Consider the following 25222-nt stretch of genomic DNA (forward strand, 5'->3'; position numbering starts at 1 on the left):
CTTCAGCAGGACACTCCGTCTCCGCTCATCCGTGAGACCTTGCCTCAATGTCAGTATGAGTCTTCTAACACAAATCAAGAGACACTATTTACCCATAGCAGATACGGCATGAAGAATTTCCATCACTTCCCGAAGAAGGACCAGTGTCGATGCGGACACCCCAGCATTACTAGCGATGCGAATGACTGAGCCTTCAGGCGCTCCTACCTCTAAGGTGGCCGCCGATACTGTGTCGCCATCTTTGTGGGTTGAAGCTAGTAGAGCGAAAGAATCGAGAAACTTTCGCTTTAGCAACTCTTCTCTGGAAACGCCCGCGTCATGAGGGTGTCGATCCAGGCCGTATGCCGTCGGACTACCCCTCACTGGGTCTAGCTTGTGAAGCAAAACGGCGTCTTGCACAAACCGTTTCTGTAAGTTTCCAGTGATTTCTAGGTTCATGACTATCCGTCGATTAAACTTGTGGAATACTCGTGATTACCAAAAGAGAGAGGAGGTTCAATGCGTTCGATAATTGATGTCGTTGTGTAGCGTGGATGATGGCTATCCCTCATATAAGCTGTGGAAGCAGGTTTTGCATTTGTTATTGGAATCTTTCCTTTGCTTGTAAGCATAGCCTTTATATTTTTTCTGTGCCATATGATATCAACAGGCTTCAACCAATCGCAACAACTGATGCTCGTCATTCTGATCAGGAGGGTTGAGTGGCCGGCAATAATTCGACGACCCCAGCTGCATTTGTCTTGACCCTACCGCTTGTCCTATCCGCCTTGTTTTCATCTCTCATCGGCTGTTGGTCTACACTGCAGGCGCCTTGCATGCAATAGTGTGTCCAGACGTTGCCGCGTCAGAGCTTACAGGCTGAGATATGAAAGGTTCGACGGCCTCCTGCATATGCCAGCAACTAAGGCCACAACCTACCCCGCTAGCGTGGTTTTGCTTGCCAACCATAAAGGAACAACCCGTATTCATTTGAGCATGTATGTACGTCAGAGACTCTGAGGATAAGGTACCGCGCAGGCCAGTCATGTAAAACACACCGGCTTCCCATTCGCAGGTGCCCAAATGCCTGAATTACCAAAAGCCTGTGCACACATGTCGGAAAGGTTGGTCGTTGAATTGATCCTAAATCTCAGTATCCCTGTCTGTCAAGGTCTATCTGATTGAATGAAGACTTGCAAGTGGTTTACAGCACGAGGCTGGGTACAACCGAGCGGTGATATCTTTCGAGTACGACTTCAGCGAGTTCTACCTCATTGGCCAGGGGCCAAGAGCAGAGCGAACTCTCGACTTGGTCAAGGACTTGGGATGGGACGCTCAGAAGGTCGAGGGATACAGGTCTAAAGGCCCTGACAGCAGTATCTGCACAACGACTGGCAAGCCGATGTTGGGCGTGCACCTGAACAGCGGCTTGATGTATCTGGCTACCGCTTCCCGTCAGCTTGAGCGGCTCGATTTGAAGGAGTCTGTGAGATTTGCGGCGACTTCGGGCGTGATCCAGTGGATGGATGGATTGTCGATTTGGGCTGGCAGTCGGCGTGATGGGGCTCATGTGACATAGCATCGTCTTCCACAAGCACCAGTCTTCGACGTCAGCAGTCATTAATGCACCAAAAGTCTTTAATTAGACCCTATTTCGATCATAGGCTTTGCATCGAGGACTACGAGAACAGAACATTCCATCATCAGCCCATTTGTCCTCACAAGTACCACCTACCCCTGAGTCAAGACCAAATTTTGTATCAAGACTGTCTCCATGTCACTGCTTAGAAGTCACTCCAAGATCAAGACCCAACTTTGTCATGGGTGGTTACATGAGCAGAAGTGCTTGATATTCTACCCAGCTGTCGCGATATCGGAACAATCCATGATGATCATAGCCTGCTCCTGGCAACGGCGTTTGAGATAACCTAGCGTATGCATGGTAAAGGAAAACTTCCAGCGAAAGAAAAGCCACTGGTCCCAGAAAAAAAAAGTTGAAGTCGAACTTCTATGGCCTCATCGAAAGACAACTTCAGTCGGGGTTATGCTCGTCTAATTCCAGCTCCCTCCGGGGGCCGGAAGTTCGTTCGTAGCCCACATATTCTTAGAAATAGGTTCAGGCTGCCCAGTTCTCTTATAGCGAAATGCAAATCTTCCTTGGAAGCTGATGACCTTTTACGAATCACATAAAAGTGGGTGAGGGCATTCTTATTAGCAACGATTATTCTTAAGATGTTTCACCTGGTGAAGCCAAGCTTGGCATCCCAACACCTGCCCCTCGAGGCCCAGAAAGGAGACTCTGGCCAAGAACATAGCATGACTCGCTCGATTGCGCGCGGCATATTTGACTAGACCTCGTACGAGACTGTCGGCATACTCGGCTTTCTGTTGAGCATCCCGCTGGCCGTCGGCGTCCGGCGGCCAGACGGCAGTTCCCTGCCGATGCTTGATCCATAGACCCGCGGGGAGACGAAATGGGCCGAATAGCTCAGTTACATGTCATTAAAACTTCAACGCGGCTGGCGCAAGCCTAATGTTCGTCTCGTATTGAATGATTGAACACCACTACATGATCATTCATATCTGACTCAAAGGAAAACTTGTCTTGGCCTTATTCCGTCTTTCTACTTCGCCTTATCTTCAACATGTCCCTGGAAATCAACTAGTTTCAGTCAACGCTGGAAGTTAACTTTCGCGAGTTGAACTCTTTGACGGGTGAATGTGTTCCATATACTTTGTTCACATACCAGGCGAGATTTATCAACTTGACTTCTAATAAGGTTGCGGAGGATTCTTTTTCGTCAAGAGGGGAAATGCCACGCGGTGGTCAATGGTCTTTAAATAGATCCGAGCGTCAACTTGATGAGGATGGCTTAAACTTTATCACTGCCCTAGCGAACGAACGCAGCCGATCGGATGGGATGGCCCCACAAGGCTCATAGATGAAACCATGACAAGCGAGGAGGTCTGGTGAGAACGATACTTATCAAACTCAGGCAATATATCATAATTCTAGGCCTGCGAGGCCGGCCAGGCCTACACAGCCGCTTCTCTGAGCTGCAAGAAGGGGTTCCCTAGTATTGAGTCAAGTTGGTGACTCTGAGAGAGCTGTTTGCATGACGATGTAGGCGAACCGTCGCAACTTTATTCGCAGTGTGCCTGAAAACCCCCGTTGCAACTTGATCATATCCTTTGCGTCAGTTACAGCGGACCGACCGATCTGGTGAGTTGTTGGTAGTCCAGGTGGTTTGACTGACTATGAACGTGATCTGCCATCATGTTCGGATGATAAAACGAACGCCGGCTGCCCTACGGGGCGTTGGGGCTCTGATTTGTTTGGTCAGCTTCGGCCGTTCCTTCTTTCAGTCACTCTTTTGACCGTAACCTATAACCACTCATTTGACTCCCTTGCGTTATTTATTTAAGTCATTCTCAGCCTTGATCATGGTGAAATCACGGAACTCTCTTTGGGGTGTCATTGGGGCCATTGGTTTACTAGCAGTTGGAACCAATGGCCAGACAGACAACACGGTTGAATGGGTTAACTTCCTCCCAGGACCACCACTCCTCAATATCGCAAGAAGGATAATGGAACTGACAAAAGCCGTCTGTAATACAGGCTCTCGGAATGCCGCTCAAGTTCTTTGCTACAGCCGAAAATACACCATCATGTGCTGCAAGCCTTCAAGACGCAACGGGGGATGCCAAAACGTTCACACCAGTTCAATCTAATACTGACACGGTGATGGCGGGTGGCACGGCTGTCGACCTAGCTACCACTTTCTACTTGACAAACGGAATATTGGCTGGTGGTAAATCTTTCACCGATCCCTCAGGGATCAGAGTTGCCAGAGGAGGCTCCGGTGGTGGTTGCTGGGATATCTCTAGCGGTACTGTCAAGGTTGCTGCATGCGATCTGGCCAAGAACCAGACATTTTATGTGAGTTGAAGTCTTCACTTGCTTGAAGTAGGAAGAGTTTCCCTAACATAAAGTTTCATCAGGTTGGAATTCCCGGAGACAAGCAGCCCTTCTTTATCTACTCCTCGACACTAGGTGCCCTCGAGAGGCCCGCCACCGCCGGTGATGCCCTTACCTTCCCTTCAGCCAGCCAGACGCAGTTTTGCGCGTACGCCAACGATACTGAAAAGCTCGTCATTCCTCCTACCACGGGGACTATGTACTACCCGCAAGCGCAGTTGACAAACCTCACATCCACCTCATTCGGCACCACCCCGCCAGCATCAGAAGGCGATATCCCTCAGTGCAGATTCGCCGACCAAGGCAACACGTCAACATCCATGCTGGAGAGTATGGGTTCTACCGACTGCATCGTTGCACGTTCCTTTTCTACCATCCCCAGCGGCTGCGATGCCAATCCTTCTAACAAGACTTGTATCCTTCACTTGTGGCCTGCCTTTTGTCTGGATCTTCCTGAAGTTCGCACTGGAGCCAACGCGTCGGATGCGCTTGAGGTTTGCGTGAGGAAGATCAGCCAAGGACCTTGTGTTGCTAATCCCTCAGGAGCCGCTTGCGCTTCTAATTTGTTCGCTGGGATCAAGTACGTTGGCGGTGTTGGTGGTGGGGGCGGTAGTGCGAACTCGAAGCGCCAGACTTCAAATGATCCTCTGTTTGGAAACCCCGAGTCGAATATTCCTCTTGAAGACCAATTCTGGATGGGTAAGTTGTAACTGATTTTAACACCAAGAGAGCCGCAGTCACTGATACGAGGCTTGCTTCAGGCGTGATGAAGAACGTCATCAACTCAGCTATCGGTGCTTTCAAATTTCTAGCCACGCCTCATGTCCAAGAGCTCAAGGTTACATGTATGGGCATGAGCCATCTTACCAGCATCTTTGAGGCGAGCGTCGGAAAGACCATTCGAGAGGGTTGCAGAGACGCATTCAGAGCCTTTGATGTAAGTGAATACACACTCAGGCCTCGAGGAAAGCCCCAGCCGAGTGCTTCTGCTGACGTCTTGCCAAACAGAGCATCCACGAACTCACCTACGACAACGACATTGAAAAGGCTGGCAGCATCTTTGCCGATGTCGTGGGACTCTTAAGTGTGGCCAAGGACGTCGCAACAGCAGCGAAGGCCGTCGGTGCCGTGGACGCTGTACTGGCCAAGTTTGGCAAGACTGCCGCAACTGTTGGCGAAGGCAAGGGGCTCATGCTGGAAGCCAAGGAGGGCGAGAACACCGTGCAGATCTTCCGTGATACCGGCGATGGAAAACCCAAACTGCTGTACACGGATAGCGACGTTGCTGCCATGGAGAAATCCATCGAAGAGGGAGGTGAGTCTAAGCATCGCCGACTTTAGTCCAATTGATCCCGCCCCAGAGCTGACCTCGTCAGGATTCGACAATTGCAAAATCTGCATCGAAGGAGGCGGTGCGAAGATCCGCCGCCAAAAGGGCATCCTGCGCAAGTTCTGTTGCTTCTTGAGTCCCCAGACCCTGGAAGCACCAGAGCCCGTTTGGAACGACCAGACCGGCCTGGCAACCGGCCTCGGCACATCTGAAGCCATCCCCTTGGCCAACCGCGTCGTCGCCACTCTCTCCGAGACCGCAGCCCTCACAGCTGACGAGAAGACGCTCATTACCACCATGAGCGAGGGCTTTGCCAACTGGTACACTAAGGCGCAGTCCGTCTCCGCAAACGTCGATGAGATCAGCGCCGTGCTGCTCGAGGCAAGGAAGAAGACCGCCGACTGGGGCAAGATCGCCACCGCGACGTCCAAGGCGTACGGTCTGAGTGACCAGGAGAAGTGGGCTCTCAAGACCTGGATCCAGTGGTACATGATCAACCCCGAGTTCAACAACGCCTTATCAAAGCTTCCTTCTGCTACTGGCTTAGTCGTACGCTCGACTGATCTTGATGCTGCGACGGTCAACATGCTCAATAAGCTTGAGTCTGGTGTGATTAGCAAGGGAAAGGCAGGCATCTACGAGGTTCAAGGTTAGTTATGCTGATATTCTACAGTGCTTCAATGTTTGTAGTCGCTAACAAGTCGTAGACCTCGTTCTCAACGTCAACACCCCTTCAGGCGGCACCGGCGAAGTTCGCAAAGTCATGGCGACGACCCTCAACCTCGGCGACGGCATGTTCACAACCACAAAGGACTACCTCTTCATGATCAACTCCAAGTCCGGTCGCTACATTGAAGCCGTTGCCAACTCGGAATACCGAGAGACCTCATTTGTGCAAGGGATTTCCGGGAAGTTCAAGCTCATCGGCAAGCAAGAGTTGAACGGGGGAGAAACCGCCAAGGCGGCGGGCAAGCCGGGTCCTTATGCCGTCTATTAGTGAGTAAATTGACGTCAAGGTTTCAGCTGAAGATCCCAAGGCTAATTAGGGAAAAGCTTTGATGAGGTCGAGGCACCAGCTTCAACTTCGAAGGCTACTGTCGCGGACGTCAGAAAAGCCCTGACTGATGAGGGTGTCACATTATCTGGAGGCTCTGCTAAGCGCGGTCTCGATGGCCTACTAGACGCACTTGAAACAAGAGTTGTTGGCTCTGGGAAGAAGAGGCATGGCTTGGATTATCACGTCCGCAACCGCGTTGTCCGTCATTGAGACAACGGGTTCGTGCGATGATTGTGGGCTGTGGGTAATAACTAGGTGGCTTCGTGTACATATATCAAAGTCACTTCTGACCACTTCCTTACATTTCTATCGAGAACAGCATGACAATATATGACTTAGCAGCACTGCCAGAGCATACAAGTGTAGAGTTCATCATCCCAGTGGTGTCATTATTCTCGCTCCAAAGTTTGCTTGCGGATCACCTTATTCGGTTGACAGCAAGCCCGGTATTTTCCCCTTGCTCCCATTGAGAGCTGAGCACGTGATAATATTTGCTGAAAGCTCTCCCGGTATCTTCTTGGCCAAATCCCAAACTTCCTTTCGCTGATAATGTCTTGCCAGTGACTCAACTTGATCTTCAGCGGCGGACACCTTGGTCCATAGTATTGACTGCAAGCATGTACAGCTGCAACTTCTCTGACCAATCAGGCCCAAAAGTCATCAGGACTTCTTGCATGACTCTTGTATCAGGCGAACGTCCAACCCCAACCTTCTGCCTGACTTTGTCCTGGATCTCCCGCACTGCCTTCAACGTCTCCAGTTCCGCCTCGCTCGCCGGTCGAAGCGCACGAGTGGGAGGCTTGGTTCCGGCGTCATCAAGTTCTTGTCTTACGTACATTGGGGAGCCACGAGGGGGATCAACCAGGACCTCCAGTCTGACCCTCTCCAATTCCTTCTTCTCGCTAGCAAACGTCGGCCCAAAGAGAATTCGCAAGTATTCAGGCGTGTCCTTGCCAGCGATGACGAGACGGCGCAATGGCAAATCCATGCCTGGCCGAACTGAGACAGGATCGATGTTAAGTGAGCGCAACAACGCCTGCCCCTCCTCAGATTTTCGCGCCACAATGTTGTAATAGTTGTATGCGGGGCCCATGCCGGACGACGTAGCCGTGGAGGGGGCTGGAACCGGGCGGTGAGCGACACATGTCGGCTTGTGCGTCTTCCAGTGCGAGCGCTGGCAGTCCTGGGAATGATACCACGCCTTCTGACACGCAGAGCACTTCTTCATCGGCGAAGGGAAGTTTTCGGAGGATAGGCCACAACCGTGGCACTTGGATGAGTTCCCGGGTGACACGGCGGACGGAGCTGTGGTCGCGGTTCTGGGCCTGCGAGCACCCATAAAGTTCATCATAAGGTCCCTGACCTCAGACCAAGTTTCTCCGAGAATCTCCTTTTCTTCAGCAGTGCAAACGGTCACCTTCTCAAGACCACCCAAGATTCCTGCTGCAGCCAGCTCTGGCGCGATAGCGGCAGCGAGCTCGGAACTGTCTGTCGACCAGCTCCAGGGAGCAAACGCGGCATGTTCAGCACCTGGACTGCCTTTGAAGAAGGCCTGTAGAAGAGGAGTCACAGTCGCCCTGGCTCTATCCTGCTCGGTAGGCTGCGAGAGGATCTGAGCCGGGCCGCCCTGCAACAGGAATCGGCTTTTTGGGTGCACGGCGATTACGAGATCTCCAGGCGGATTGAGGTCGACGTGTCGGACACCAAACACCCATTTGTTGTCGAGACCTGACGGCGTTGTCTTTGAGCGACCGAGAGTCTTGAAGTCCCTCACCGCTTGCTCCATTTTGCGGGCGGGATCAATACGATGGTGCGTTTGTCTAGTGTGGTAGTTATTGAACGATGACCTGGTGACCAGAGAGAAAATCAGCAACCCACGTTTATGAATGTCATTTACACAAAGAGCTTACCTGAATGCTGTTTGTCGATTGCGTAGAAAGCAAAATGGAGAGGTTGTAGATGGCAGGGACAGTGCTGGGGGCGGGGGGTTAACAAACCCAAGGTTCAGGAAAGTTCCATTCGAGCCCACGGATATTCGAAGCTCGGAACGGGGAACATTCCTCCGAAACGCGTTGGAGGGGATGTTCTTGCCTCGTTCAAGTAGGTACCTTATGAACGGGATCTTGCAGGAAAGTGCTAAGAGTGTCGACTTCCTTCTCCTCCAAGACTTGGAGAGACAGCAGCCACGCTCGGCCATACCTGCCTGCCCCTGTTTGCAACTCAAGATGCCGGACACTTCAGTGGCATCGCCTCTGATTGGTGCGCGGAGCGAGCCGGACGAACATCGGGAAAAAAGAATAGGCGAGACGGTGTGGCTGAGGGGCAGTGTTGGATCCTTGAGGCTATCGAGACACCTGTACATTGCGAACTCTTTCCCACATTAAAGAAGTCATCGGAGTTTCTCGGTTACGGGACCATAACGCTCAATACTTATCATAACTTTGCGCCTCTACTTACAGCTGCACCAATTTCCTGCCGAACAGCCAAATCCGTGATGATCTCCTCACTGCCGCCGCCGACGATGTTTACTCGAAGGTCCCTGCTGATCTGTTCGACTCGAGCCCCAACGCCGCCACGCTGATACCCAGCACCACCAAATATCTGTTGTGCGTCTCTATTTGCGAGCTCTAGAAGGCGTCCGCCGTGAATCTTGGCCATGGCGATCCTCGATGCAAGTTCCGTGCCCATGGAGCCGGTAGTATGAGCATGATACGCAATCTGCTCGAGCCAGGCCCAGTGCGACTCAATGTAGCGCGCCATTGTGATGAGCTTATGTCGAATGATCTGATGATACATGAGTGGCTTGCCGAATGTGTGACGGTCTATGGCATATGCCCAGGCGTCTTCCAGGCAAATTCTGGCCTGGCCGTTCATGAGTACAGCAAGGATGAATCGTTCCTTGTTGAAGTCTGTTTGTTCAGTATTGGAGCCAAGGTACATATCATCTTCTCACAGGGGCACCTACTGGTCATAATGTACTGAAACCCAGCATTCTCCTGCCCGATGAGGTGATTGGCGGGTACTTTGACATTGTCCAGTGTCACCCATGTGCTGTCTCCAGCGTTCCATCCACTGTTACTAATCTTGCGTCGAGAAACACCGGGAAGATCAAGAGGAATGACCAGGACTGAGATACCCTTGATTCCAGGGCCTCCAGTCCTTACAGCAGTTGTCATGTGGCTGGCACGTATCGCACCGCTGATCCATTTCTGAAGGTCTATTAGTCTCAAGTCTTGAGCATTGAAGAGAAGCTGAAGTCCATCTGTAGAGTTTATGGTATCTTAGCTTACCTTGTGGCCGTTGACGGTGTAGTATGTTCCATCATCTGACCTGATCGCCGTGGTCTTCAAATTCGCCAAATCGGAGCCGCCTTCACGCCTTTAATCACGATACTCTCGAAAGATGCGTCCAACAAAACTCACCAGTAGGCTCAGTACAGCCGAGACAAAAGCTTGTTTTGCCGGTAATAAGTCCAGGAAGCCACCATCTCTTCTGCTCTTCTGTGCCATGATGGATGACAGGAGGTACGCCGATTGTCGTGCCGCCGTTGAGTCCCACAGATACTCCGGCAGCCCATATTCTACTAGCTTCGTAGCTTACAACAAGCGAGTGAAAGATATCCCATTCTAGGAATGATGTCAGAAGACGGCTTCACACTGAAGCTTCGTGCTTACTCTCAGCTGGGACATTGCCTGGTAATGGAACATCGCCAGCATATTGACGCGGCAACTCTGGGAAAGCCAAGCCTGACTTGGCAAAGTGAACTCTGGCTTCATCGGGGACATGTCCCTTCTCTTCCCACTCCTGGATATTAGGTGCGATATTCTCCTCGATGTACTTGCGCACGTAGTCCCTCACCATCCGATGGCTTTCATCGTAGTAAGGAGAAGCCAGGGTATTGTACCACGCCGGCTCCGCAAAGGGCGCAGGGTTGCCGTATGGCTCAACGACGGGAACATTCTTGACTTTGATTGACATTGTCTCTATTCAACTCTGGCTCGATTTCTGCCCAGCATTCTTGTGAAAGCTATGACTCTTGTCCATCAGTTTCCTAAAATACATGTGCGGCCCGGTGCACGGTTCGGGATGAGCCGAGGTCCGTCTTGGATACAGCCGCTTGCCCCGCGCCATCCACGTAGCTTCTTGTCACGTCTCGTTTCTTACCCCGCGCTCCCGCGCTTGGGGGTATCGGGGAAAAGGGGGCTTAAATTGTTAGACAGCATTGTTAGACAGCCCTTAGTGATCCGGATGTGCGATGCGGTCGGACTTTGTTACCTTTTGGCACGACTCGCGTCGGTGTTAGGTAACAGCGACAACACTTGAGGCACAAGCTGGCACGGCTTGGTGTCTAAGGCCTAGGTTTCGGCCGCAAGGAAGCAGGTAGCACCTTCTTTCCAGCTGAAATGCTGTTGTTTCTGCAGGCCAGACCCTGCCACTAGCTTCGACGGGGGAAGATGCCAAAGTGAAGGCGATTTGGGTGCTTTTCTGCGAAAAAGCATCTTGGACACTGGATCGCAATGCGGCAGGTGAAATCGATGCTTTGTGACAAGCTCCAAACAAACCCACTTGATGGTCGACTTTGTCTACTGGTGTTGCATCAAGAATGGGACTCTTCAAACCCAAGGGTCGGCTGCGGAGGAACCCTTGATGTGACATCGAAGAATGCAAACGCCACGTATCATATGATGGAGCATCCCAGCCATGGACCGGAGAGATGTCTGTGACAGCCAAGCGCCCTCCTACAAGCGATTCGTTCTCGTGAGTTCGAGGAACACATAGCTTCACATCTCACGATACACCTCAAACCAAAAAGGAAATACCTCCTTCTCTTATTCTCGGCCTCATTATCTGAAAGAAGTATGTAAAGCCTCGGACTCGGCGAGTCATTTCGGGTCTTCGGCTTCGTGTTTGACGTCAGTGGTAGGACCTCTCCCTGTTCATCCCTGATTGACTTTTAAAGTTGTATAAGCGCATTTTTTTTCTCTCTTCCGCGCGTCTGGCTGGCCACCTACTGTACCGGCTATCAAACACGTGTATGTGTTAGTCGATCAAGCTGTCTCCGAATTGTCTGAACACACTGTTCCCGGCGTCTTGGGTATTGTCCGAACAAGTCGAAACGCAACGGAAGGAATATTGCACGTGGAAGATCCGGAGAGAGGGGAACCAATCAACCAGTCCACTGATGTCAACGAGAGTTACAGACAGTCGGGATTTGAGCTGTCGTAAGCGAAGTTCTGCTTAGCAGAAACTCTACCATGTCAACGTCAAGCCATGGCCAGGAGAGTTCTCAGTCAACTACTCCAGCTGAGCTGCAGTTGGTGGAATAACGCGAGATACACGCGTTAGCAGGCAACCGGCCTGTTTTCCTTTTACCGGAACTTGTAGCACTCTAATTCAAAGCTTGCACATTCAGCTGTGAAGGCGGTCACACTTTTGACTTTCCGTTACCGTGTACTCTGTCAAGGATGGCAGCACATACAAAGTTCCCGTCTCGCAACCCTTCGGAATGCCTTGTGTCGAACTCTATTCAGCTTGGGAAAGATCACCCACCGGCACGACGTTTCAGAGCTTATCCAATTCAATCCATTCCCTCCCCTCCCCTTTTCTCATTGACTTTCCCAATCAGATGTCATTTCTTTCCCTTCTAGAGCCCTTCTAGTGCTGCTTCCTCAGCTTCTGCCCCTCGATGTCATCACCGCTGCTGCCCTTACTGTCAAATTTTCTCCTCTTCCTCCCTGCCACCTATGGAAGCGTCGTGACTTGTTGTACCGACCGACCGACCGATACCTCGGAGTCGGCATCGCGATATGTCGTTCTTTCGGTCGTTGGACGCGGTCAAGGGCATGCCTCTCATGACGCCGGAGCGAGAGGCTGCTTTTAGGGCAGAAAATCGAGCGGGAGAGGTGTATACGATTCACATCATCTTCTTTGTCCTTTCGATTCTCTCGGTTTGTGCCCGGCTTGCTGCGGCGAGGCAGTCTGGTCGGAGGCTGGCTTGGGATGACTGGCTGTCGGTAACTGCCCTGGTGAGTCTGCGATTCTCTGGCTGAACGGCTTGATGAAGTTAAAAGTCTCGTGATTCTCGTGGACTTCCCCCGTCTTCTCTAGTAGCGAATGTCGCTTACACGTGTTGCAGGTCTTCATCGTCGGAGTATTCACCGGCACGATGTTCTGGCTCAAGTTTGGGCTTGGTAGACACGAAGTAGTTGTCCACGAGGAAGATCCCATGAACATCACCCGATTCTATCAGACAATCTTCGCCAACGAAATTATGTATCCGATGGGGCTCGCAAGCGCACGGCTATCACTAGTGATATTATATCACCGCATATTTGGACTATTCAGTGCAAGATACTATTTGTACGGGCTCATGTTCTTCATCGGAGCATGGGCTATCTACGCAGTAAGTCAGCTTGAACGCCAGCAGAGTCCTACTCTGAAAGGGGTCCACACCTGTCTCACAAGGAAGTTGATATAGACCCATGCTACATGGGGCATGGGAAGGTGCCGTTGGATGACTTGGACACGTGCTGACACTAGAACTAGACGATCCCAACGATTGTGGCTTGTATACCCGTGCAAAACTTCTGGACTACACACAAGAACTGTCTTGACCTTTCCAAGCTATACATCAGTATAGCAGTTGGCAGCATCGTGACCGACTTTGTGTTGATACTCATTCCGATACCTTACGCCATGAGGTTGACGATGTCACCTTTCAAAAAGATGCTCCTCATCTCGTCCTTTGTATTTGGCGGCTTGTGAGTATCTTCTGTCTTTTCATGCTTGCGAGCAGACAGACGAGAAAGACTTGCTAAAGGTTTATGAATAGCAACTGTTTCATCACCATCATCAGACTGGTCAAAGTCTCAACCTTTGACTACAAAGATCCCACTTGGGGAACCGTCGATTTGATGATCTGGACAGGATTGGAGGCTTATTGGTAGGCACTTGATGCCCCATCTACGATACCTCCTGTCAATGAATCATACTAATATTCGAATAGTGCCGTGATATGCTGCTGCCTGCCGACCCTTCGCCCCTTACTCCAAGTCCTCCGTTCCAAATCCTCCAAAGACACCAACCAGAATGGAGACGAAATGAGTCGGCCCGACATTTATCTGAAAATGCCACCGCAAATAGCTTCTCGCTGTTCTGAAGAGGCACTTGATGAATACGACTTCGTCAAGATGAGTCTCGCAGATCTTCAGCAGTATAGCCGGCGCACGATGATCGAGACAGGAGGGACAGCACTGGTGTATAGACAGCCATAGCAGGACAAGACTAAAGCATCAATTTAGAGCTAGTGTTTAATATCAATAATAGAGCCCACCACCTCAGTCCGAGATTGGGGACGGCCGACAAGCGAGTGTGCTGACATCAGGATTACTTCCCAGAAGATGACTCAGTATTTTGACCGAGTGTCAGGGGATAACAAGATCTCCCTGAATGGTTTAGGTCTCTAGGAGCCACTCGCCACATCGGCTTTAAAGACTTCACTAAGGGAGGGGATGCCTAGGCTCTAGTGGTCTTCTTAAGTGACATAAAAAGTACGTATTCTCAAGTATCTGTACCCAGAATCGACTTTTAATAGTTGGACGATGTTCAGAAGCTAGACTGCCTGCCAAGGCTATCGGTTCAACAACTGTCACGCTAGGAGAATGAAGGGTTCTTCGAGATACGCTAGTTCTAGTCACACTATTGAACCTAAACTCGCCGTTGTCACACTAGCTTCCGCCATACAGCCGTTCCGAGCAGAAACTCTATTGGGATCTTATCTGCTCAACGGGCGGCCATTTACAGGTTTAAGGTAATGATTCGCACTTCAGCATTGTTGTCCCAAAACTTTGCCCTAGTTTCGCTTAAGTAGACTCCTTTGGGCATTGATCCTTGCCCGAGGCTTGTTTGCGAGCGATATTTTTGCTGCCCTTGACCAATTTGTAGACACGTGGAGTCGCGAACCAATCTCCAGACTCCAGTTTCCTCCCGCGGTTATGGAAGGAAGCGAGCCAGAGTGGTGTCGACCTCGTGCCAGCAGCAATCACCCGTATCCGGATCGCGCTCCCATGGGTCTGGATCCTTCTAAGGTAGGTTGCATACGGAACGCTACTGCGTCTTAGACTTTTGTGTTTGAAGGTTGTCATACGACTTCGAACCTTAGTCACAATATCACATTTACGAGCACGCGGTCATTAGAGCACGCCTAGACGAGAAGATCCATGTCGATGACACCAGGTATGGACACTTAGAAGGGAAGAAGAAGGCACGGGAAGGGGATATTATGCTCTGGGTAGGCCTTCAAAGTAAAATCATGCCTAGCCAGATCTGATAAATATGACTAACGGGCATCAATTGTCAATAGCCTCGATTAAGCAGAGAGGCCACGGTCAAACCCTCGTAAATCAAAAAATTATCAGAGAGAGAAGTGTCCCATGATTACTGCTCATCCAGACGAGGATTCTTTTTGATACTATGAAATACATAGCTCACAGCCTTGGGGTCTTCCACTTGTGGCATGGCATGACGGCCCTTGGCCACCCAATTCGGTGCTCAAACAGCGTCCCTGGCATATTGGGATGCCGACGAGTGGGACGTTCTGTCGAGTATGTCAAATCCATCAATGTCTTTCCCAAGTATCTCACATGTGGTACACACGTTGGTGCCTGGTATGCCCCATCAACTACTGTGTATGCGGGCAATAATTCCCAATACTCCGGACACAAATCAGCTCTTTCCAGACTGGGGTCCTTCCCAAAGCCCTGTCGACAACATGGAAGCCATGCGGACTGTCGAGTTCTCGACCAACTAGTAGGAGAGTTCTCCTAGGCGCAGACGTAAGTCGCTTCATCACTTTGCTCGCCTGTTACGTCGCATCGTCCCACATCGGTCGAGACAAGTATCCGTACGGGTAGCTGCGTGCACCACATGTCGTCGATATCTGAGCTTCCACTCGACGACGTTGCCATCGACGCCTCTTTGATGGGCCGTTTTCCCACGCAATCCAACAACCGTTGAAAAATCATAACCCGCCACTATCACTGGTCCAGTCCAATTCGGTCCCCTTGCTCGTATGAACAGGGCTAACGCACTCGGCCCCCATGCTGTCACTTCTCACTCGCCAATAGCCTTGATGGGTCCTCCTATCCGCCCCCTGAGGATCGGTCATCAAAAACTCTTCTCGCTGCGTCTCCTCCCCGGCTTCACTCGGGGACCGTGGCTCCACTAGCGTAGCATTCAGAATTCCCAGAGATTCGTTCGAGAGTCCAGACTTCGTACTCTCCCAAACCAGACTACTCGCTACGCTTCCTCGCTACCGTCGATGAAGGACTCGGGGAACCGGGGAAATAATAACAAGGAGGTACGGCGAAGGGGCCCGTACTTCCTGAGTGATGTGATTTGATAGGATGTCGCGGCATCGGCGTTGAGTATACCCGTAATGTGATACATCTGGCTTCGGGGCCGTATCTTGATCCGGCAATCTGGTCGGGAGGGCACCGACTGTCTACGCAGTAGAAAACTGCGAGGTGCGTTACATACAGTGTAATACGATCTAGCATGCTTGGATACGGAGTACATGTCGGATATACATGGCGCCGCGCGGTATTGGCTTTGCAGGACAACCGTCCAATGTCAGCTACAGGATAGCGTGACTCTTATGCATGGCTGTGACTTCCTTGTCGAATGTAGATGAGTGGGAATTGCAGGGACATGCACACGACAAAGACATATGCTGCCCTGGTCAACGCAGCTTTGCGAGAACCACACTACTGGGCAGATGCCATCGAGAAGGAAAAGACTGAAAGGGGGGGAAGGTAGGGCGGGCATGCTGGTCAGAAGACATCAAGTGAATCCGAGCCAACATTTGGGGATCGGAGTTTTGTTAGCAAGCGTGGTTCGATCTGATGTTTAGCTGTCAAATGGTACCAGTCAGAACTTTGAATGGTGAGGTTGGTTGGCAACTGGTTAGCCCATCCCGCTAGTCAAACTCAAGACTAGTAACGCAAGCCGGCAGGCAGCGTAACGTTCCATTTCGAGGCTTTTTCTGGAAGACTTGCTGGAATGCCGTCAACCGTCTATTATGACATGCTCTCTGACACGCACTCCCTCTGTCAGTTTCGACTTTTGTCAGACGGTCAGAGTCGTCATCTCTTCGCCCTCCGGTAGCAGTTACGGGAAGCAGCAGGAACGCAGGAGATGGGCTCCAGTAATCTAGGTGACACGGAACGCGGCGCTTTACCAAATCTATGGCTTTGTAGCGAAAGGGGAGGCAAATGACCGAAGAATATCCATGTTACGTGCTTGCAGCAGGCTGACGAGGGTGTCTGTACGGAGTACGTACTTCATCATGTAGCCGGCGTGCTGTGCCGCAACCTTGCATGGCTGAGGCAAGGATTGTTGGCTGCGGGCGAAAGAGAACAGAAAGACGCCTGAGAGAAAAGTCTGATCTGCGACCGATGTTACCATCTTCGGCGCATCTTTTCCTCTGCGTGGGCGATGAATCATGAGAGTAAAGTGCTGATGGAGACGGTGGATATCTGTGAGGGGCGAACGAGATAGCAAGAACGAGATGCGATCCAAGACGAGCTTTTCTTGTCGTCGCCCAATCTGGTGCGTTGGAGTGTCTGGATATGGCGATGCCTTAAAGACCTGGTGCTGGTCGTGATTTAGAGGCAGCCAATGGGCCAGCTTAAAGTGCGAGGAGGCTTGGTGTTTGAGAACCAGGTATTCCTTGTGAACTTGAAAATGCGTACCATGGTTGCGACGGACTGAGGTGAGTGAATTATCCTTGCAGAGACCGCCGTGAGTGGTCGTGAGAGGCGCGGCTGCTGCGCTAGATTACCACATCCCTTCCGTGTATACTTCGGTGGAGTTACGGCATTGTTTCCCGGGAACCTCCACTGGACGAGAATGCTTAGCCAGACACAGGCGAGAAGAGGCAGATGGGAAAATCCGTCTTTTGAAAGAGTGGTTCTGGGGGAAGGGGGGCCTAGCTTTACAAGGTTGTGGGAGTTGAGCTCCGTAAATAGGGAAAATGGCCAAGAACGCCTGAAAAGGCACAGCAACACGAAATCTCCCACTTTTCTCTTTGGCCTGTGGGTTCCTCGGTGGAATTACGTACGGGCCCAGAGGTGAACTTTTGCAATTCAGCCCTTCTCTCTGTCTACCCCCCATCCCTCCTAGCCTGTCCGAGATTAGCGGTTCTGGGGATTGGTATGACATCCCCTGCTTTCTAGCGAGGCACTTTGGCCGTCTCGCTAACCTCCCCCAACTCCCTTTCTGTCTCGACAACTCGCCAGTGGTTGAAATGAGCTGGCGTTCGAGCAAGCGATTGGAAACCAATGACTTCTCGAAAATAAGGGCCATCGTCAGAGTGTGTTTGAAACTACCGTTTGCTTGCCGGGCCAGGGTGTGGTAGCGGCGACGACCGCGCACCGTTCCGTTGTGGCACAGACATTTGGCAAGCAAACAAAACGGGTTTGTTAAGCCTTTTTCTGCTCCCCCTCGCTCCCTCCCGCGCTCCCGCCCTCTTCCCTAGTGTGCCAGTGCCAGTTGTTTGCCTGTAGGTGTATGCCGCTGAAGGAACAGCGCCCGTTGGAAGGGAGAGGATGGGGGGACCCAAACTTGCCCGTCGACGGCGTCTTTCCTAGGCTCTTGGTGTGTGTGAGTGGCACAGTTGGCGCCCGGGGGGGAGGTCTCCGGCGATCCTCCCGCCTCATGGGTGTCTCTGGCTGGGCCACCCTGGCCGGTGGCCCCCGACATCAGGCGATTCCTCCAAGCAGGGGTCAAGGGAAGTGGGATTAGAGTTTTCGGCTCAAAAAGAGTACCACAGTGGGGGTGGTTCGATGAAAGGTCGAGGAGAGACCGCGGTCTGGTTGCGTGAAATTGGATGACTTTCGAGTTCTCTTGCATCGGATGTGAAGCCCTTTGGGCTGATGGTGCAGAGACTGGTGGGAGAGTTCTGAGAGATATGTTCCGCGCCCAGGCCGGTGACCATACATACAATTACATTATTACTGCATCTCATTGGTGCCGTATGCTCTCTTGCTCGTTTCATTTGCCTGCTTGCCGCACAGCCGCCACTGTTGCTACACAGCATTCTGACATTATCGTCCATCGTTTTCAGCCGTTGCAAAAAAAGAAAAGAGGCCTGGTCAAAGTTATACACGCCCCCTAGCCTCTCCCCAAGACCAACTATTCGTCCAACGGGCAAGCCACAAGAAAAAGCACGCTCCAAGCAAACAAGCTGCCCAGCGGCCCAGCGAAGAAAAAAGCCCAGTCCAGCAGAGAGCAGCAACCATGGCAATCTCACAGCAAGGACCCCTCCCCGTCATCATCGTCGGCGCGGGTGTCAGCGGCCTGCTGCTTGCGCAGTATCTCCGCAAGAACAACATCCCCTACCGTATCTACGAGCGCGACACGGACCTCACGACCCGCGGCGTCGGTTGGGGCCTGACGCTGCACTGGTCTCTCCCTGCGCTACGATCCTTGCTGCCAGATGATCTTGTTGCGCGGCTGCCCGAGGCCTACGTTGACCAGGCTGCCGTCGCTAGGGGTGAGGCATCTGCGTTTCCTTTCTTCGATTTGAGCACCGCCGAGCTGAAAGGCGCCAGCCCCCGTGCCCCGGAGAGCCTAAGGATTAGAGTTACGAGGGAGAGGTTGCGCCGTTTGGTGGCTACAGATATCGATATTCAGGTATGTTTGCTCTCCCTTGGAAACCCCACCTGCATTTCTTCAACGGTTGGACACGAGACACTTGGCAATGCTCCGTAAACAACTCCCGTGCTAAGTAACAATTGCAGTGGGGGAAAGGCTTCACGAGATACGAAGAAAATGAAACCGGTGTCGCTGTCTACTTCGAAGACGGCAGCTCGGTGGCCGGTCGCGTGCTCATTGCTTGCGACGGGGGTCCCTCCCGTGTCCGGCGCCAACTCTTCCCGGAACAACACGAGAGACACCGGATCCCGGTCCGGGTGCTTGGTCTCAAGTTGCAATTGACTCCCGAAGAGATGGAGCCAATCCGAAAGCTGGACCCCTTTTTCCTGCAAGGTGCATCATCTCGGAATGATACATTTCTCTATCTCAGCAGTTAGTCCCTCCCTTTTCTTGGTTTTATGATCAGAGCGCAGGGAGTAGTATCCGATCTTTTCTCTTTTCTTCATGTCACGAGAGTGGCTCTTGACACCCGATCAAGACGAAAGCGAGGTCTTTTCTCTCTACCGAACCAGGGTTGTCCCTGAGCCGAGAGTGCTACCTTGGGGCGGAGACCCTCTCATCCCCTTGCCTCTCCATCATCTTTCTAATGACTTTCTCTCTTGCGCGCGCCTGTATGCAGGGCGGAAAAAGAACAAGCCCAAAAGAATGATAGAACGAAAGGCTAATTACACACTTTCCCTAAACTGCAGTGCTTGACGCCCCTGGAAACAACGACGACAGCACGGGCAAGTACAGCTGCCAACTGTGCGTCTCATGGCCGGATCGTCCGGGCTTCCTGGGTAAGCCGGAGCCGGTCGGCTATCCGCAGACGGACGCCGGCAAAGTCGAGCTCATCAGGTCTTTTGCCGAAGGGTGGTCGGAGCCGTTTCGCTCCCTTGCACTCGGCATTCCCGCTGACACTGACGTGAAACACCTCGATCTCTACGACTTCCCTCCGCCAAAGGGGTTGAGGTCCAAAGGGAGGGTTGTGTTGATGGGCGATGCCTTTCATGCGATGGCGATGTGTAAGTTGAACAACATCCGTGCCTCTTCTTTGTTGACAAATCTCCCCGTTTGCCCATTTTCTCCGAGACGTTTCGTTCGGCATTGAACTCTGGGTTTCTTGGTCTCTCTATTTACCATACCCTTGAGAGTGGTTCGTCTCAAATAGACGAGGATGTATGGCTGACGGCACGCACAGACAGAGGCGAGGGTGCCAACCACGCCATCCTCGACGTTCTCGACTTTGCAGAGACCGTTGGGCCCAAGTTGAGCGGCAGTAACAACAGCTTCGCGGACCTTCGAGCCGTTCTGGACATTTACGAAGATGCTGTGGTCTCCAGAGCCCGACCCGGCGTGTTGGCGTCGCGGCGGGCCTGCATGGATGCGCACGACTGGCCCAAGATTAGCCCTACGAGTCCGCTCCTCAGCAAGCGGGAGATGAAGCTTCAGTTTGATGAAGAGTAAATGGACTATGGGACTTGCGGATAGCCCACCTGTAGCTTTAATAATCTTTCTAGTCTAATTGATTCATTCATGATATAAACGCAGACAAGAAAGATCGCGTACACCGTGTTCTTGGGAATGGGGATCAGCATCGTGTTGTGGGATGTATGGGGTGATGGGGTGATTTCTTGACACGTAACTGTCCCTCCACTCCCTCCCAACCACCCCTGTTTGTCGTGCTTCCTCCACCGCGGTGGGGAGAGATCAGCAAGACGAGAGCCCTGTGTTGTGCCTGTGCTGTGCCTTGCCCGTGCTGTGATGATGACCAGGTTTCCCCCCATCTTGCTCCCGCCGGCTTGCGATCGAGGGTATCATTCTCTGCAGAAGCGAATGAGTGATGATGCGGTGCGGTGCGCTTCCGTCAGCCCCAACCGGATTCCGAAAAAGATGAAGTCCTCAATGGGAAGTGATCGCTGGTAATGAACAAAAACATCTCAAGGTTTGTGTGTCCAGCGCCTCCAACGCCCTACAATCGATCTATCGAATCTGATGCTTTTCTTTCCAAAACAAGTCCCTTTTACACATTATCATGTTACATTTTCGCCATTCAAATGGTTTTTTGTGCTTTCAAAGTTGTGCTGATGCGTGATACCCGCCATCTTACACATCTGAATCTCGCGAATCCCTCCGTCGCGTGCCGCCGCTTATTCCACCATGCATGCCTGATTTGCTGTCCACCCTGTCGTCGACCTGGACGCTGTACGTCACCGACTTCATAATGTTGCCGGGCAAAATGTTCTCCTCGCTGCCGTTGTCGCCCTTGCTGTGGTTCGCCGAGGCAAAGACGGACTTGTCGTGGTTCATCTCGCTGAGCTTGTACCGTTCCCCACCTTTCAGGTGGCTTCGTCCGTGCGATGAACCTCCAGAGTACTTCGAGCGATAGTTCTTGGCCTTCTTCATGCACACCGGCGCCAGGAATGGAAGTGAAGATACGATGTTCTGCCCATATTCATTAGCCATTTTGGATCACCGGAAGACACGGGAAACGGGAAAGCTCGCGGACGCTTTGCCGGGAGAAAACTTACGCCAACGTTAAATTCAATGGTGCCCCACAGGACCAGCATTGTCGAGTTGCCGTCGCCGTACTGGATGCGGTTGATCTCGAGGTATCGCAGGATAGAGCAGAGCGTCGTGAACAAACCGAGAAGGAAAATGGCAATGAGACCGGCCTTCTTCTCCACGCGGACGTTGAGCTTGAGCAGAACCGGGATGGGCAGTACCGCCACAACGACATCGGACACGATGGTGACAACGGCGTATGCGGTGAAAGATGGGCCCGCGGGCAGACAAGTTCCCGCTTTGAGGGGGTTCCATGACTTGTCGACAGGCGTGCAGGCGAAGACAAGAGAGAATGAGCATCCGAGATGAGCGATGAAGACCAAGATGATGGTTAGCCAGACGATACGGCGATAGTTCTTTTGGTCGGTTCCCTTGAGAAGACGTAGATAACTGATCAACAGGGCAATCTTGAAAAAGCTGATGCCCAGTTGGTAAAATGGGCGACCTGCAAAGTTGATACGCGTGTATAAAATCAGATTGTCCTTTGGCCTAAGCTTGATGGGCAAACCGAGGCCATATCTCGTTTCTGACACACCATATTAGAACCATTGATGGGGAACATATCCAACTTTCGGCGTGATACTTACGGGCAATGGTAAGGCCGGAATAGATGAGAGCAAATACTTCGGACAAAATCGACATCCAGTCATCGGCAGCCAGACCTCGGGCAGAAAATCGGATCCAGATTCGAGAGCCCACGACGATGACTGAAAGCACAGAGAGGACGATAACGACGGCGATGATGGTCGGCCATTGCGATATGGCCTCGACCTCGGGCGTGGCGTTGAGAACCCAGCCCATATTGGCGGTTTATAAAATAAAACGGTTGGTGCAGCGATTGCGTGGCGCTGAGCCGTAAATGCAAGACAAATCCAACAAACTTCCCGATGAAGAACGCCGAGGTCTTTCGTGACTCGTCTAGCGTTGCCGCGATGTGGTGTGTAACTGTGGCTTGCAACCAACACGATCTTGACGTCCAACGAGTTTCCGAGTTCCAACGAGAAAACCAAGACCAAATAAACGCGGGACCAACGGCGTAGTATAAAACCGGGCTCGAATGGGGGAGAGGAATAAAAAGGCCAACGGAGGTTAAGGGGACTTAGACTCAGGGGAGAAGCGAGGACGGGGAGGAGGGGGGAGGCGACCAGCCGACTGGTAAAATAAGATCCTAGCCTGCAGGTCGAAAGCAAGGGACACTTTATGAATATGGTGGAGAGTCAGAGTAGCAATACACAAACAGCATCCGCAAACGTTGAACGGCTCAGAGACTAGGGGGGCGGTTGGCCACTTTAATCTTTATTACGTCGTGTGGTGCGGTGCGGTCTTCTACCGCCCGCTCGCGCGTGGGATATGTGCGTGGCGCTGAACACTATCTGTGTGATGAGTGGTGCAGCATGGCCCCTTCACCTTGCCTTTTGCTAGCTGGGAACATCACATTATCCACAAGGAACAAGAAAATATGAGCCAGTCGCTTTGCGTATGCGTGCTCCGAGCTTCTGGGAACTTTGGGAAGTCAAAAAGAAAGGAACAAGCTATGGGGTACGGATACGTGCCTATCCAGCTCTATCCTTACGAGGAGGGGGGAGTCGAGAGAGTGTCCCCGCCTGGCCTTGCTGCTTCGACACCCTGAAAAGCTCGCAGGTCACGACATTTGGGGCAGGTCAAGAAAGCTCACAAGTGACTAGGCAGAAGTAGAAATCTGGGATGCCTTGTCTGGCAAAGGCAATCGGTCCTCAAATTGTCTCAACCACCGCAAGGATTGAGCCAGTCTGGATGGAATCCGTGCAATGTGATAGGGTTTTAGGGCCTGGTGCTGGCTCGGGAACCTGGTGCTGGCATGGCCTTGTTAGTGTCTCGATGTTCGGCCACTGGCCCAATAACCAGGCTCCGCCAGGGACCTTCATCCATCGGACATGGGGCGGCGGCCAGAAAAAGTTGCCATGGGAAGGGAAATACAGTGATGCCACGCCATACGCAGTAGTGATGGGTGGACTGTCTTCGGGTTATTCGTAAATCGAATGTGACGCTGGGCGGTATGAAATGTGAGAAGCTTCCAAAGAAGAGGAAGGTAGCTCACGGAAGCGCGGGAAAGACAAAGTGTTTGGGGGATCACCGCAAGAGGCTCCGCAGCGAATGCATCGCTGCATCGTTCCCTTTTCTTGCGATTTGATGCGTCGTCTTCTTTCTGGGTTTCTGGCTGCTACACGCTTAAAGCTTTGCCAAGCCTCCCAAGTCTGGTTTCCGAATTACATTATTTCTTCTTCCTGGGGCCGGGACTGGGCTGGCTTCGGTCGTTCTCCATCATGCCGTCCGGAGTACCATCCGAAGAGGAGGGGGGTGTGGCTGGCGTGGAACTCCAAAATGCGTGTGGTTACTTCGGGACAGAAAAACTTCCACGGAACAAAATTGCTCTTCGGGAGAATACTTTCAGAAGTTACCAAATACGACCAGGGAAAGGCAACGGTTGGCTTGGGTTAGCAACGTCAACCGTGGTACCATGGTGCTACAGCCTACGACGGCCGACGAACCGGGGTTCTTGGGAGGGGAGAAGTGAGAGAGGTTAGGCCAAAAGCAGAAGATGCGACGGTAAAGGGACGCGGGCGGTGCTAAGCGGCATTGCGTCTGCTGCAAGTCGTTGGCAACTCGCAAGGTCTGAACGGACCACGGACGGTAACTGTCAAACTTCCACTGTTCGTGGCCCTGGCTTTTTCTGCTCTATTGACTGTTGTGTCGGCGCCGAGGCGAAGGTTGACAGATGGAAAGTTTCTCTTCCCGAAAGTCTACTGCTGTGTTGTGTGCGTAGGTAATGCGGAACTTCCTACGCGATTGAGCCCTTTTGGTGTGTCTAGAACCCCAGCAAAGCAGGCGACAAAAAGATTAACATCGTTCGATGACAGAAGCCAAATTGACACTTTGACAAGTCCAGTAAAAGTCGGCTAGACCGTCCCGTCTTGTCGCCTTGTCATTATTAAAAACTGCCCCCATTTCTGCCCGTCTTCTCGCAACGCCCCCGCTCGCAGGAGAACTTTTTTCCCTTTTCTGCCCTCTCATTTGCAGAGAGCTCAGAGCCTCACTGCCTCAGTACCGCTTGACCTCTCCAAATTCCCAGCTATCTGCGCTGGCCCGCCACATCACGACGACGTCTTCTGGGTTGATGACTCGGATGTACGATAAGAATCAGCAGGCCGCAGATGAGCGGATGGGGATAACTTGCGAAGCAGTCTAATAGAGAGGGGAGGAGGGGCCCTTATTTACGGTCGCCATCAAGCCTGGATCCCCCCGCATAACCACTCTGAAGAGCGGGCCGACGAGAACCCAAGAGCTTTAGAGGTCCCAGAATCGTCGCAAAAGTCGCAAAACGAACTGGTATTGGCATACAGATCATGGGCTAAGAGGTGATGCGGCCGGATATGAATGGGACAGGGCCTCTTCAATGGACCTCTTTCAATGGGGTGAACAAGCCGTAGCAGGCCGGGTTCTGGCATCATCTGGATCCAGTCCTCGCCTGAGAGGTACGGATATGCCACCACTTCCACCTGTCTATGGAGTACCTCGTACTTGGGGCAAAGGAGGAGCCTGGAGGAGTATGTATGTAACTTGTCGAGATCCATCGCTCGCC

At 52.1% G+C, this 25222-nt stretch overlaps 5 protein-coding genes and 1 further gene across 5 annotated transcripts; 3 read left to right on the plus strand and 3 right to left on the minus strand.

Moving 5' to 3' along the window:
* Positions 1–3724: 3724 nt before the first annotated feature.
* HER10_EVM0011218 (uncharacterized protein) lies at positions 3725–6285 on the plus strand (the record flags this gene model as incomplete). Its single annotated transcript, XM_035480655.1, has 6 exons — positions 3725–3919; positions 3982–4657; positions 4720–4895; positions 4967–5273; positions 5335–5937; positions 5996–6285. The coding sequence occupies 6 exons, from the start codon at positions 3725–3727 to the stop codon at positions 6283–6285; spliced, it is 2247 nt and encodes a 748-aa protein (XP_035338897.1).
* Positions 6286–6922: 637 nt separating this feature from the next.
* Positions 6923–8131, minus strand: HER10_EVM0000580.
* Positions 8132–8778: 647 nt separating this feature from the next.
* HER10_EVM0007239 (acyl-CoA dehydrogenase domain-containing protein) lies at positions 8779–10323 on the minus strand (the record flags this gene model as incomplete). Its single annotated transcript, XM_035476801.1, has 5 exons — positions 8779–9254; positions 9311–9554; positions 9636–9715; positions 9768–9971; positions 10020–10323. 5 exons carry the CDS (start codon positions 10321–10323, stop codon positions 8779–8781), a joined length of 1308 nt encoding a protein of 435 aa, XP_035338541.1.
* A 1874-nt stretch (positions 10324–12197) lies between these two features.
* HER10_EVM0007399 (uncharacterized protein) lies at positions 12198–13619 on the plus strand (the record flags this gene model as incomplete). Its single annotated transcript, XM_035476957.1, has 5 exons — positions 12198–12371; positions 12482–12748; positions 12892–13106; positions 13178–13288; positions 13352–13619. 5 exons carry the CDS (start codon positions 12198–12200, stop codon positions 13617–13619), a joined length of 1035 nt encoding a protein of 344 aa, XP_035338552.1.
* Positions 13620–18642: 5023 nt separating this feature from the next.
* On the plus strand, positions 18643–20505 carry HER10_EVM0009474 (FAD binding domain-containing protein; the record flags this gene model as incomplete). The annotated part of the gene is made up of 4 exons (XM_035478960.1): positions 18643–19038; positions 19146–19431; positions 19749–20063; positions 20240–20505. 4 exons carry the CDS (start codon positions 18643–18645, stop codon positions 20503–20505), a joined length of 1263 nt encoding a protein of 420 aa, XP_035338748.1.
* A 639-nt stretch (positions 20506–21144) lies between these two features.
* HER10_EVM0003584 (ATP synthase F0) lies at positions 21145–22404 on the minus strand (the record flags this gene model as incomplete). The annotated part of the gene is made up of 3 exons (XM_035473256.1): positions 21145–21483; positions 21570–22129; positions 22191–22404. The coding sequence occupies 3 exons, from the start codon at positions 22402–22404 to the stop codon at positions 21145–21147; spliced, it is 1113 nt and encodes a 370-aa protein (XP_035338197.1).
* Positions 22405–25222: the final 2818 nt, after the last annotated feature.

This window comes from Colletotrichum scovillei (genome assembly GCF_011075155.1).
Source record: "Colletotrichum scovillei strain TJNH1 chromosome Unknown Contig00001, whole genome shotgun sequence".
Lineage (NCBI taxonomy): Eukaryota > Fungi > Ascomycota > Sordariomycetes > Glomerellales > Glomerellaceae > Colletotrichum > Colletotrichum scovillei.